Source organism: Scyliorhinus torazame, chromosome 18, assembly GCF_047496885.1.
Source record: "Scyliorhinus torazame isolate Kashiwa2021f chromosome 18, sScyTor2.1, whole genome shotgun sequence".
Taxonomy (NCBI): Eukaryota; Metazoa; Chordata; class Chondrichthyes; order Carcharhiniformes; family Scyliorhinidae; genus Scyliorhinus; species Scyliorhinus torazame.
The window spans coordinates 156,902,381-156,915,621 of NC_092724.1; the positions used below are offsets into that span (position 1 = coordinate 156,902,381).

The following is a 13,241-nucleotide window of genomic DNA, read 5'->3' on the forward strand; positions in this document are numbered from 1 at the left end:
CGCGAAGTTCGGCCGGCATGGGTCGCGAAGTTCGGCCGGCATGGGTCGCGAAGGTCGGCCAGCGTGGGTCGTGAAGGTCGGCCGGGTTGGGTCCCGAAGATTGGCTGGTTGGTAAAAATGGATCCCCGGAAAGACAGTTTGAAAAACACTGATAAAGAAGGTATTTCATTACAAGTCCACAGTTATATGTTGTACTGTTACTGTATCAATTTTTAGACAGCGTGATGCACCTTCATTTACTGACATGCAAGATGGGTTGCAGATTAAGAACATCATTTCTTTTAAAAATATTTTTATTCAAGACTTACGACATAAATACACAAAATATCAGAAGAACACATCAACCTAAACATAACCAGAGATCCCCAACCTTCCCCTGATACCAACAGCTCACCACATCCCTTCTTCCCCATTTTTACCCCCTTAACCCCCCACCTTTGCTGAGCCCGCAATCCTCCTCAAAGAAATCAATGAACGGTTTCCACCTCCGGGGTGAACCTCAGGAATTCTGCCAGGTTGGACACCCACAGCCCTGTCTTCAGCGGCTCCGGGTTAACACAACAAAAGTTATTCCCCTTGGGCAACTTACACAATTCCTCCAACTCCGCGAATCTGCCCCCTATAAACAAGTCCTTAAAGTACTCTATCCCCACCTGCCGCCACCCCCGAAACCTCGGATCCAGCCCCACCGGCACAAACCTATGGTTGTCGCATATTGGCGCCCACAACGACATGCCCAAGTCCTCTCCCGTGGGCACGGAGGTGTACAGCGCCCTCCAGGCCAAAATGTTGCCTACATTGACCTCACACCCTTAATGCCGACACAACCACTGGGCTCATGGAGTACCTAGCCGGCGAGAACGGAAGAGGTGCCAATAGAGCCCTCAAACCCATTTCCGTACACGACTGTGCCTCCACCCGCTCCCAGACCGACTTTTTAAAAATAGAATTTACAGTCCAGAAGGAGGCCATTTGGCCCATCGAGTCTGCACTGGCTCTTGGAAAGAGCCCCCGACTTAAGCCCACACCTCCACCCTATCCCGGTAACCCAGCAACCCCATCTAACCTAAGGGCAATTTATCATGGCCAATCCACCTAACCTGCACATCTTTGGACTGTGGGAGGAAACCGGAGCATCCGGAGGAAACCCACGCAGACACGGGGAGAACGTGCTGACTCCGCACAGACAGTGACCCAAGCGGGAATCGAACCTGGGACCCTGGCGCTGTGAAGCCACAGTGCTAACCACTGTGCTACTGTGCTGCCCCAAAGTCCACTTCCTCATCAGCGCAATATTTGCCATCCGATAGTAATTTATTAAATTCGACAAACCCCCCCACTCCAAGAACACCCGCCTCACCCATCCACGCAAACCCTGAAATTATCCCATTAACCTTCCTAAAAAAGGACTTGGGAGTAAAGATAGGGGGCTGGATTCTCCGCTGTTGGGATTCTCCGTTACTCCGGCAGCGCACCCATGCCTGGGAATTTCCCGGCTGCGTGTGGCTGGCCACAATGGGAAACCCCATTGGCTCTCTGGCGGGACAGAGAATCCCGCTGCCGGCAGGGGCGAGCCGTACCAGGAAGCTGGAGTGGCGGGATGGAGAATCCCGCCCATGGAGAACCAGAACACAAACAGAAACCTGGGCAGCACCGTCATTTGCACTGTCTGCAGGCGCCCAGCAAGTGACAGCGGCAACACATCCCACCTCTTAAAATCAGTCTTCATCCTCTCCACCAATCGAGCCAAGTTCAACCTGTTAGCTGGCCCAGCTCCACACCTCCTGGATTCCTAAATACCTGAAGCTCTTCCCGCCATCCTGAATGGCAATTCCCCTAATCTCCTCTCTTGCCCTCTGGCACTGATCGGGAACATGTCACTCTTTCCCATGTCCAATTTATACCCCCAAACCAGCCAGATTCCCCCAGAATATCCATACTTCCTCCAATGCTGCCCACTGGGTCCGAGATATGTAATAACAAATCATCCAATGTAGCAAAACCTTATGCTCGGCACACCTTGCTCAATCCCTTTCCAATCCCTTGCACCCCCCCCCCCCCAAGCATTGTCAATGGATATATTGCCAAGGTGAAAAACAACAGGGAGAGCGGGCACCCCTGTCTCATCCCATAATGTAGCCCAAAGTACCACAAACTCATCCGGTTCGTCTTTATGCTCGCCACCGGTGCCCTGCACAACAGCCGGGTCCGATCCACAAACCCCTGCCCAAACCCAACCGCCCCAGCATCTCCAACAAATACGCCCACTCCACCCGATCAAAGGCCTTCTCTGCTTCCATTGTCACTACTACTTCTATCACCTTAATTACATTAAGTAACCTCCGCACATTCGGCGACAACTGCCTTCCCTTCACAAATCCTGTCTGGTCCTCCCCTATCACCCCTGGCACACAGTTCTCAATTTGTGATGCTAACACCTTTGTCAACAACTTAGCATCAACGTTCAGCAGCGATATCGGGAACTCGATCCTCCGGGTCCTTATCTTTCTTTAAAATCAGGGAAATGGAAGCCTGCGACAATGTTGGGGGGGTGGAGAGATCCCCCCTCTCCCTCGCCTCGTTATACGTCCTCACCATGTTATACGGTCCGGACACCCCGAATATGGCTTCTAGGGGACCGGGCTCCACATGTAACCTCCCCCGGGATTGTACTGAACACCGTCCTCCAAAACATTTCCAGCTTCAGGCAGGAACACCTCCGCTGCCTCCACCGTCTCGAAATAGAAATCCCTCAGGTTGTGAGTCACTCTCAACTTTGCAGGGTAGATCACTCCAAACCTCACGCCATTGCTGTACAGTGCTGCCTTCACCCGTCCGAAGGCCGCCCGCCTTCTCGCCAACTCCATCGTCAAGTTTTCATATATTCGTATTCCAATGCCTTCCCACCTCACCTCTGCTTTGTCCAACTCAGAACCTTCTCCTTCACATGGAATGTATGGAAGCAGACTATGACCATCCTTGGTGGCATTTGCTTTCGGCTTGGGCCAGAGCAGCCGATGTGCCCTGTCCAACTCGTATCAGGAGGGCTTTTCTCCCTCCCCCACCAGCTCTGACAGCATTTTTGCAAAGTACTCAGTCGGCCTTGGGCCCTCCACTCCCTCAGGCAGGCCCATGATCTGTAGATTGTGCTGCCTTGACCTGTTCTCCAGATCCTCCACCTTAGCTCTAAGCCCTTTGTTCCCTACGTCACCCTTCGCAGTTCCTCACCCATTGAGGTGAACTGGTCGCTGTGCTATGAGAGAGCTTCCTCCACCCCTTCAGCTTCACTCCTCACTCTCAAACCTCGACCAATGTCTTCAACACTACTGCCTTTACTGGGGCAATTGCCTCCTCCACCCCTCTTTCATTGCAGCCATCGTCTCCCTCCACAGCACCTCCATGTGCTTGGCGAACTGACTCTCAAATTCTCCCGCCATCACCTCAGTCAAGAGTTTCCACTGTGAGGGGGATGGCCCCACCCAGCGATCTAACATCCGCCACCTTTCATCCTGCTGGACTCACCAACTCACTCGACGTCAGACTTTCGCTCGCCCCCTTCTTCTGGGTCTTCAATATCTCGCATCTTTCTTATACTTTCCCGCAACAGCTCATTCAAAAATTATTCCTGAAACCGGGCATAAAAGTCCAAAAATCAGAGCCTCGAGCAAGAGCCACCTGAGAGGGGGTTTCAGTTTGTGTATTTTGGTGGGGTGTTAGATGTGAGGGGTTAGTTTGCTGATGGTGATAGTAGGAATTTCTTTATTTTACTCAGGGGGAGGGGGGGAGGGTTGGTGGGCATCTTGGGAGAGCCTCTGGCCTGTACTTTTTGAACATTTGCCTAGTAGCCCCTGATGATGGAACTGGCTGATTCCAGGATGAGCGAGGGTGGGAGACCCCTGATTTGTTTGGTCACCTGGAACGTAAGGGGGTTGGGTGGCCCAGTGAAGAGATCGAGAGTTTTCGCTCACCTCAAGAATCTAAAAGCTGATGTGGTGTTTTTGCAGGAGCTCACTTGTGGATAAGAGATCAGTCCAGGCTAGGGAGGGGGTGGGTGAGACATGTGTTTTCCCTCCAGCTTTGATGGCAGGGCCTGAGGTGCAGCAATTGTGGTCAATAAGTGGGTCCCTTTATCAGTCAACAGGATTGTGGCGGATTTTAATGGTCGGTATGTGGTGGTCAATGGATCTCTGGCAGGTACATTGGTGGTAATGGTAAATGTTTATGCCCCCAACTGGGATGATTTGGCATTTATTAAGCATTGTTGGCTTCTATTCCCGATCTAGATGTGCACCAGTTGATTCTGGGAGAGGACTTTAATTGTGCACTGGATCCTAAAGTGGACTAGTCCAGACCTAAATGGTTGGCGTGGCAAAGTTGTTTCAGGCCTTTGTGGAGCAGATGGGGGAGGGCAGGGATAGAGCAGACCAGTGGAAAGTTCTGCACCCAAGTGATAAGGAGTTTTTGTTCTTTTCCCGGAAGGCCTATTCTAGGATTGACTTCTTTCTACTGGGTAGGTCAATGCTCTCGTGGCTTAAAGGGGCAGAACATTCGGCATGAGTTATCTCTCACCATGATCCACACTTTGTGAATCTGGGATCCTGCGAGGCGTCCCGAGTATCGCAAATTCCGCAAGAGACCTCTTGCGAGATTTACCGTCCTTGTTGCGTCCTGAGTTGGGCGCAATCAGACCGTGCAATTGCGCTCATGGTGTAAAATGGTCAACCAATTTGCCATGAGCCTATTTTGAGGCTATTAGTGCAGACCAATTTCACCCCAAAATATTAAATCATTACCATAAATTAGAACGTACAAATGTGCACAGTTCCTAAAAACAATTCATGATATTATGTATTGAAACTGCAAACCTTTTCACATTTCACTTATCGTTTTGACTGACCTTGTGTACAAATTGTTCCACTCTTGTCTGAAGTCCCCAGACTTCGAATTTAACAGTCACCAATTTATAAGAACACATGATTGGCTTCTGATGTTCCCTCCAGCCTTCTTTCAGCATGCCTCGCTGTGTTTTCTCTGACTTAAAATACCTGAGGTCCTGAAACATAATGAAATGTTACAATAAGTCAGGTGAATTTTATTTCTTATGTTTTTCAGCATAACTGCACAACCATTAAAGTTACTGTGCTTGGCAACAATCCTGGAAGAAGATAAAGTACACAATAATTTTATACCCAACTTTAAGTTCAATTTTTTTGTTCACAGGCAACAAACACCTCATGAAGGTGGAAATTTCACATGCCTCACAAAACAAGAGTTGTAACAAAACGTTCCTATTTCCTGCGAATCCTTCCTTCAGTGCGTCATAATACCTCAGGCAGAAAGCTAGGCTGGTAAACATCCCCAGGAGAGGACGTGCTTCACAGTTTCCCACACAAGAGGACAACATTTACCATTGTTCCCCAAGAGGAAAATTATAAAACCTCCTGTGCTTGATTTGCATGGGACGCATCACTATAAACCATGAATTTCAAGTGCCTAAGGTCACTTAAAACCAGGAACCTCAAAACACACTCCTGCATTTTTAGTTTGGCCAAATGCTTTATTTGCTCTTATTATGTCTTCCACTTTGGTATCATTCATTTTTGTACTCAACTCTAAGACATCAAAACTCACGTCCGGTCTCGTCTGTCTACTTAACCAATTCAGTTGCCCAATTAAACTTTGCAGTTGCTCTTTTTCCATCTTTGAAACCTTGCATCTTTTTGTGAAACTCGGCCACGACTAATTGCTATTGGGCTGATGCTTTCCAAATAAGATTGCTGACGTAAAGTTGCCCCTAACTTAGTCTGTCCGATTTCCAGTCCAATATATTTAAATGCACCGGAAGCCTGACTTCCGACCCTGAATTCTTTCCTCAAACCAGAGATTACAAAAGCTTCAAAATCACTAGTCCCACCCCACAAAAATTATTTGACATGCATCATAAAGATGCCAGAAAGGTTCCCTTTATAGTGCCAGTAAAACATTACCGGATCTACTTTCAACTGGTAACAGCCAAACTTTAACAAAACTGACCTTACCGAAAAATACCAGACTCTAGATGCAACATTTAAACCACATACACAATTGTTCAACTTCCAGAATACCCCTTCTGTGTTAGCTGCTTCTTTAGGAGGACGGAGAAAAATGTCTCTCTGGAGCTGATGCCCCTGTAAGAAAGCAGCTTTCATATCTATAGATTTGCATTCCCATGCCTTTGGGCTAAAAGAAGATCTTTAAAATTAACCTTTCCTGCTGTAGGTGAATCTACCCTTAAATCCCGATCTTCTAAGCTTTCTTTAAATCCCCTTGCCACAAGCCTGGCCTTTGCCTTATAAGTTCCATCCGGAAGAACCTTTTCCATGCAAATCCAACTGTGGGACAGAGCTCTTTGTCCCCTATCTGGTACTTCCGTGTATACCCCAAATTCACTCCAACTATGCAGTTCTTGCTGTTTAGCATCTTTGATAACTTTTCATATAATTTATTGGAAGCCACCAAAATCTCACGTGCATGTGGGCTTCTACTCCTATTAGTATTCGTAGTCTTAATCATGTTCCGAGACCTTGATAAACTACGTCCCCTCTCCCGCCGGGTAACTTGTTCTATACTGCTACTGCTTGATCTTTCCAATCTGCTGTGGAATGTCCTTTCAAAATTCTCGACCTTTTCCTGCGGACCTGTTCACTTATCGATGTACTATCTGAACTGGCACTGCGTTTCTGTGACCTCCATTTTTGAACTTCGTGTTCCCAATCCATTGTCTTAACTCCCTCCCCTGAATGCTGTACATTCAACCAATGTTTATACTTTCCAGTGGCCTTCCCTGCTCTAATAACAGTTGCATCCTTCCATTGACTAGACCCTTCAGGCAAGTATGTCACCTTTGTACCAACTTTTGGTAGTTGTCCTTTCGGAAAAATGGCCTTATTCCAGATCTTAAGGTCCACAGCCACAATGTCGTTAAAATCCCTGGCCAAAGGTAGGGTTACTATCGGTCGTGCTGGTGTCCTTCTGTACTTCCTACAAACTTCACAGCAATCACTAACCTGTTCTATCAGTTTAGTATAGTCTTCATCCCTTACCCCTGCATCCTTTAATAATTTTTTCAGCCTCCGAGGAGATGGATGTGCAAATTGCCTATGCAGTTTTAATACAACAAGCTTTTTATCAGCGAAAGTCCCATTTTCAACTGCCATTAACACATCCTTAACCACTCTACTTGAAATATTATTTTTCAGTAATGGAATACAATAGTGTCCCGACTGTGTAAATTGTAAGTCCACCGCCTTTCCAAAAACTGTTGCCTTATCCTGTTCCATATCCAGTTTCATGTGTACTTTCTTCATCGACGGTCTGCTCAGAAGCAAAGGTATCTCACTTGATACAACATCCGTGCTAATGAAATGATTCACTCTGGCAATATTGTAAGGGATCACCACTCTTTTCTTTTTTTAAAAAATATGTTTTATTGAAATTTTTTTCCCAAACAACAATTTTCCCCCTCTTACAAAGCAAACGCAACAATAACAATACAGAAATTTTTAACAATACACAAGTAACAAAACCCCTTTATCTTTGACCTAAACTAAACTAAACCCCCCCCCCCTCCCTCCCCCCTCCCCCCCTTCCCCCTGGGTTGCTGCTGCTGGTCATCTGTCTTCCCTCTAACGTTCCCCTAGGTAGTCGAGAAATGGCTGCCACCGCCTGGTGAACCCTTGAGCCGATCCTCTCAGGGCAAACTTTATCTGCTCCAGTTTAATGAACCCCGCCATATCATTTACCCAGGCCTCCAGTCTGGGGGGTTTCGCCTCCTTCCACATGAGTAGGATCCTGCGCCGGGCTACTAGGGACGCAAAGGCCACAACGTCGGCCTCTTTCGCCTCCTGCACTCCCGGCTCTTCCGCAACTCCAAATAGAGCTAACCCCCAGCCTGGTTTGACCCGGGCCTTCACCACCCGCGAAATCACTCCCGTCACTCCCTTCCAATACCCTTCCAGTGCCGGGCACGCCCAAAACATATGTGCGTGGTTTGCCGGGCTCCCGCCACACCTCCCACATTTGTCCTCCACTCCAAAGAACCTGCTCAATCTTGCTCCCGTTATGTGTGCTCTATGTAGCACCTTAAATTGAATCAGGCTAAGCCTGGCGCATGAGGAAGAGGAATTTACCCTGCTTAGGGCATCAGCCCACATACCCTCCTCTATCTCCTCCCCTAGTTCTTCTTCCCACTTTCCTTTTAGTTCGCCCACCGACTCCTCCCCCTCTTCCCTCATCTCTCGGTAAATCTCTGACACCTTGCCCTCTCCGACCCACACCCCTGAAAGCACCCTGTCCTGTATCCCCTGTGTCGGGAGCAACGGAAATTCCCTCACCTGTTGTCTAGTAAACGCCCTCACCTGCATATATCTCAAGAAATTTCCCCAGGGCAACTTATACTTTTCCTCCAATGCTCCCAAGCTCGCAAAAGTCCCATCTATAAATAAATCTCCCATCCTCCTAATTCCCAACTGGTACCAGCTCTGAAATCCTCCATCCATTCTTCCTGGGGCGAACCTATGGTTGTTCCTGATTGGGGACCCCACCAGGGCTCCCCGCACCCCTCTCTGTCGCCTCCACTGTCCCCAGATATTCAATGTTGCCGCCACCACCGGGTTCATGGTAAACGTTTTAGGTGAGATCGGTAGCGGCGCCGTCACCAGCGCCTCTAAACTCGTCCCTTTACAGGACTTTCTCTCCAGTCTTTTCCACGCCGCTCCCTCACCCTCCATCATCCATTTACGTATCATTGCCACATTGGCGGCCCAATAGTAATCGCCCAAGTTCGGTAGTGCCAATCCTCCTCTGTCCCTACTACGCTGAAGGAACACCCTCCTTACTCTCGGAACTTTCCCTGCCCACACGAAGCTCATGATGCTCCTGTCTATTTTATTAAAAAAGGTCTTGGTAATTAGTATAGGGAGACATTGAAATACAAATAAGAACCTCGGGAGGACCATCATCTTAATTGCTTGCACCCTGCCCGCCAGCGATAGAGGCTGCATGTCCCACCTCTTGAAGTCCTCCTCCATTTGTTCTACCAACCGTGTCAGATTAAGTCTGTGCAAGGTTCCCCAGCTCCTAGCGATCTGAATCCCCAGGTATCGGAAGTTTCTTTCCACTTTCCTTAGAGGCAAGCCTTCTATCTCTCTACTCTGGTCCCCTGGATGTATCACAAATAATTCACTCTTCCCCATTTTTAGCCTATACCCCGAGAAATCCCTGAACCCCCTCAAAATTCGCATAACCTCTATCATCCCCCCCGCTGGGTCCGACATGTATAACAATAGGTCATCCGCGTATAACGAGACTCGGTGTTCTTCTCCCCCTCTAATCACCCCTCTCCATTTCCTGGAGTCTCTCAACGCCATGGCCAGAGGTTCAATTGCCAACGCGAACAACAATGGAGACAGCGGGCATCCCTGTCTTGTTCCCCTATATAGTCGGAAATACTCCGATCTATGTCGACCTGTAACTACGCTTGCCGTTGGAGCCCCATAAAGAAGTCTAACCCAGCTAATAAACCCGTTCCCAAACCTCCTTAATACTTCCCATAAATACTCCCACTCCACCCTATCAAATGCCTTCTCTGTGTCCATTGCCGCCACTATCTCTGCCTCCCCCTCCACTGGGGGCATCATTATCACCCCTAATAGTCGTCGCACGTTAATATTCAGTTGTCTCCCTTTTACGAACCCTGTCTGGTCTTCGTGCACCACCCCCGGGACACAGTCCTCTATCCTCGATGCCAGTACCTTTGCCAACAATTTGGCGTCCACGTTCAATAATGAAATGGGTCTATAGGACCCGCACTGCAACGGATCCTTATCCCTCTTCAAAATTAACGATATCGTCGCCTCCGACATCGTCGGGGGTAGAGTCCCCCCTTTCCTGGCCTCATTGAACGTCCTCACCATCAACGGGGCCAACAAGTCCACATATTTTCTGTAATACTCCACCGGGAACCCGTCTGGTCCTGGGGCCTTCCCTGCTTGCATGCTTCCCAGTCCCTTAATAACCTCGTCCACCCCAATCGGTGCCCCCAGGCCTACCACCCCCCGCTCCTCCACTTTCGGGAACCTCAATTGGTCCAGGAACTGCCGCAGCCCCTCCTCTCTCTCTGGGGGTTGAGACCTATACAGTTCCTCATAGAAGGTCTTGAACACCTCATTTATCTTTCCTGCCCTTCGCACCATGTCTCCCCTTTCGACTCTAATTCCTCCTATCTCCCTCGCTGCTGCCCTCTTTCGCAATTGATGAGCCAACAGGCGACTAGCCTTTTCCCCATATTCATACCTCCTCCCCTGTGCCTTCCTCCACAGTACCTCCGCCTTTCTGGTGGTCAGAAGGTCAAATTCCGTCTGGAGTCGTCTCCTCTCCCTGTACAATTCCTCCTCCGGGGTCTCTGCAAATTCCCTATCCACCCTTAAAATCTCCCCCAGTAATCTTTCCCTTTCCTTGGCGCGGTTTTCCTTTTGTGGGCCCCAATGGAGATCAGCTCTCCTCTGACCACCGCTTTTAGTGCTTCCCATACCACTCCCACAGGGACCTCGCCGTCGTCATTGACCTCCAGGTATCTCTCAATACACCCCCGCACTCTTGCACACACTCCCTCATCCACCATCAGTCCCACATCTAATCGCCAGAGTGTTCTCTGCTCCCTTTCCTCTCCTAATTCCAGGTCCACCCAATGTGGGGCATGATCCGAAACCGCTATGGCTGAGTACTCAACTTCTTCCACTCTAGAGATCAACGACCTTCCCAAAACAAAAAAATCTATCCGGGAGTACACTTTATGGACATGGGAGAAGAAGGAAAACTCCCTAGCCCTAGGTCTAAGAAATCGCCATGGATCCACTCCCCCCATTTGGTCCATAAACCCCTTAAGTACCTTGGCCGCTGCCGGCCTTCTTCCGGTCCTTGAGCTGGATCTATCTAGCCCCGGGTCCAGCACCGTATTAAAGTCCCCTCCTAAAATCAAGTTTCCTACCTCCAGGTCCGGTATACGCCCCAGCATCCATCTCATAAATCCCGCATCGTCCCAGTTTGGGGCATACACATTAACCAACACGACCTCCATTCCCTCCAGCCTGCCACTCACCATTACATATCTACCTCCGCTATCTGCTACGATGTTCTTTGCTTCAAATGCCACCCGTTTCCCCACCAAAATGGCCACCCCTCTATTCTTTGCGTCCAGTCCTGAGTGGAACACCTGTCCCACCCATCCTTTCCTTAGCCTAACTTGGTCCGCCACCTTTAGGTGCGTCTCTTGGAGCATAACCACGTCTGCCCTTAGTCCTTTCAAATGCGCGAGCACTCGGGCCCTTTTTATCGGTCCGTTCAGGCCTCTCACGTTCCACGTGATCAGCCTCACTAGGGGGCTACCTGCCTCCCTCCCGTGTCGACTAGCCATTACCTTCTCTAGGCCAGTCCCATATCCCGCCTCCGCGCTCCCGCTCGCTCCCCCAGCGTCGCACACCATCCCCGCCCACCCACTCTTTAGCCAGTTCCTTTTGGATTTCCGCAGCAGCAACCCAGTTGGATCACCACTCTTTTCAGCGACTTCAGAGTATTATCATCCCCAAACCTGAAACTTGTGGAACTTTCAAATTCCTTAACCTTGTTACGACTTTCAGCATTCAAGGAGTCCAGGTAACATTTTAACCAGTCAATTCCACACACAGTAGATGTGCAGCCACTGTCCAATACAGCACAATTGAAGGATTCTGCAACCAACACCCTCATTACTGGCGTAAAACTGCTTGTTAATAGGACAATGTCTTCTCTCTGAACACTATCTTTTTCCTCTTCTGACTTTTCCGCGTCATGTGTTGCTTCAAACACTCTATCACAACGTTTTGGACAGTTGAAGACATAATGGTATAGAGAGTCACATCGAAAACATCGATTTATCATGCCCCATGCATTTCTGGGGTTCATCTTCCTACTGTAAGTTCCAACTGGGTTTCTGTCTTCATAATTTCCCTGTCTCGACCTCCTTCTATAGTCTTGGGCCCTGTTCGTAGCCGTACAATTTCACCACCCTGTTAGTAGTGTATCTTCCATATTCTGCTTTATAGCAGACTGACCTATTTGAGTCATCAGAGCCATCGGAATCATATGTTTCCCCAGAAACTTCTTTAAAGCGTTTGTCATCTGATCGAGTAAGGTATCCTCATCCGTAAACTGAACCCCTGACAAAACCAGGAGCCTATCCATGTTGCTCACTCTAGCACAATCAAGTAATTTAAAGGCCAACAGACTGTGGAAATTCCAGGTTGTGTTTCTGCAGCCTTTTATATAGTCTGCCAAATTCCATTATATAGTCTTCCATGGAGAATTCCTCTATTTTCCGTAACTTATCAAATTCCGACCATGCTTCATATGCACTTAATAAGTAATCTTTCTTGTAAATCTTATCTATATATTGTAATAGAGTCTCCAGACCTTCTTCTGAGTCTAACTCTTCCAATTCCAGCTCAGAAAGCACTTTGTTTCAGATTTTACTGTCATAAGGTCGAGAAAGAGCCAATGCCATACCTTGTTTTCTCTTTCCCAAGGCAGTTACCTTCGTCCACATAACTACTGCACTTCTCCATTGGTCGTACGATTCCCTTTCAGAAAATAAGGGGGGATAGTCATATCCAGCCATCTTTATCCTGGGTTCAGCCATGTATCTTTTTTTTTCCTTCTCACTCACTCCTTGGTTTGATCAGGAAAAGTTGTATCTTTCAAACCTTCATACTTGCACAGCAACCATCGTCTGCTACCATTGTTATACGTTTTAGTTACCGTTGTATGAAGAGTCAAAAGTCCTGTTCCTTTTCACCAAACACCATTTATTTCACTTCCACAGCCTCTGCACAAAACTCTTAACAACACACCACCAGACACAAGGGCCACCTGAAGCCCCTTTACATATCAGTGTCAATCATTGGATACTTAACATAAATGAGACAACTAATTGCAATGTCTCTGAATGCATTACTTAACTCTTAACCCATTACTTAACACTTCAGTGAACTGGTCAATTAACCAATCAGCAGAAATATGCTGCACTTACAAAAAGATTCATGCTGTTGAATTACAGACCCAAAAGGTACTTAGGTCTTGGATCAGTGAAATATTAAATTTCTGTGAAGTTAAAAAGACTAAAAATGATTGAAACTGAGGAGGAATTTAGACAAACAAAATTATGCTAG

General features: G+C 48.1%; 1 protein-coding gene across 1 annotated transcript in view; it reads right to left on the minus strand.

Moving 5' to 3' along the window:
- Nucleotides 1–13,241, minus strand: part of LOC140395669 (cytoplasmic phosphatidylinositol transfer protein 1-like) — a 471,494-nt gene that overhangs the window by 20,042 nt on the left and 438,211 nt on the right. Inside the window, exon 7 of the mRNA XM_072483728.1 lies at nucleotides 4,898–5,053. Within this exon, the coding sequence (XP_072339829.1) occupies nucleotides 4,898–5,053 (156 nt within the window). The remainder of the gene's footprint in view (nucleotides 1–4,897; nucleotides 5,054–13,241) is intronic.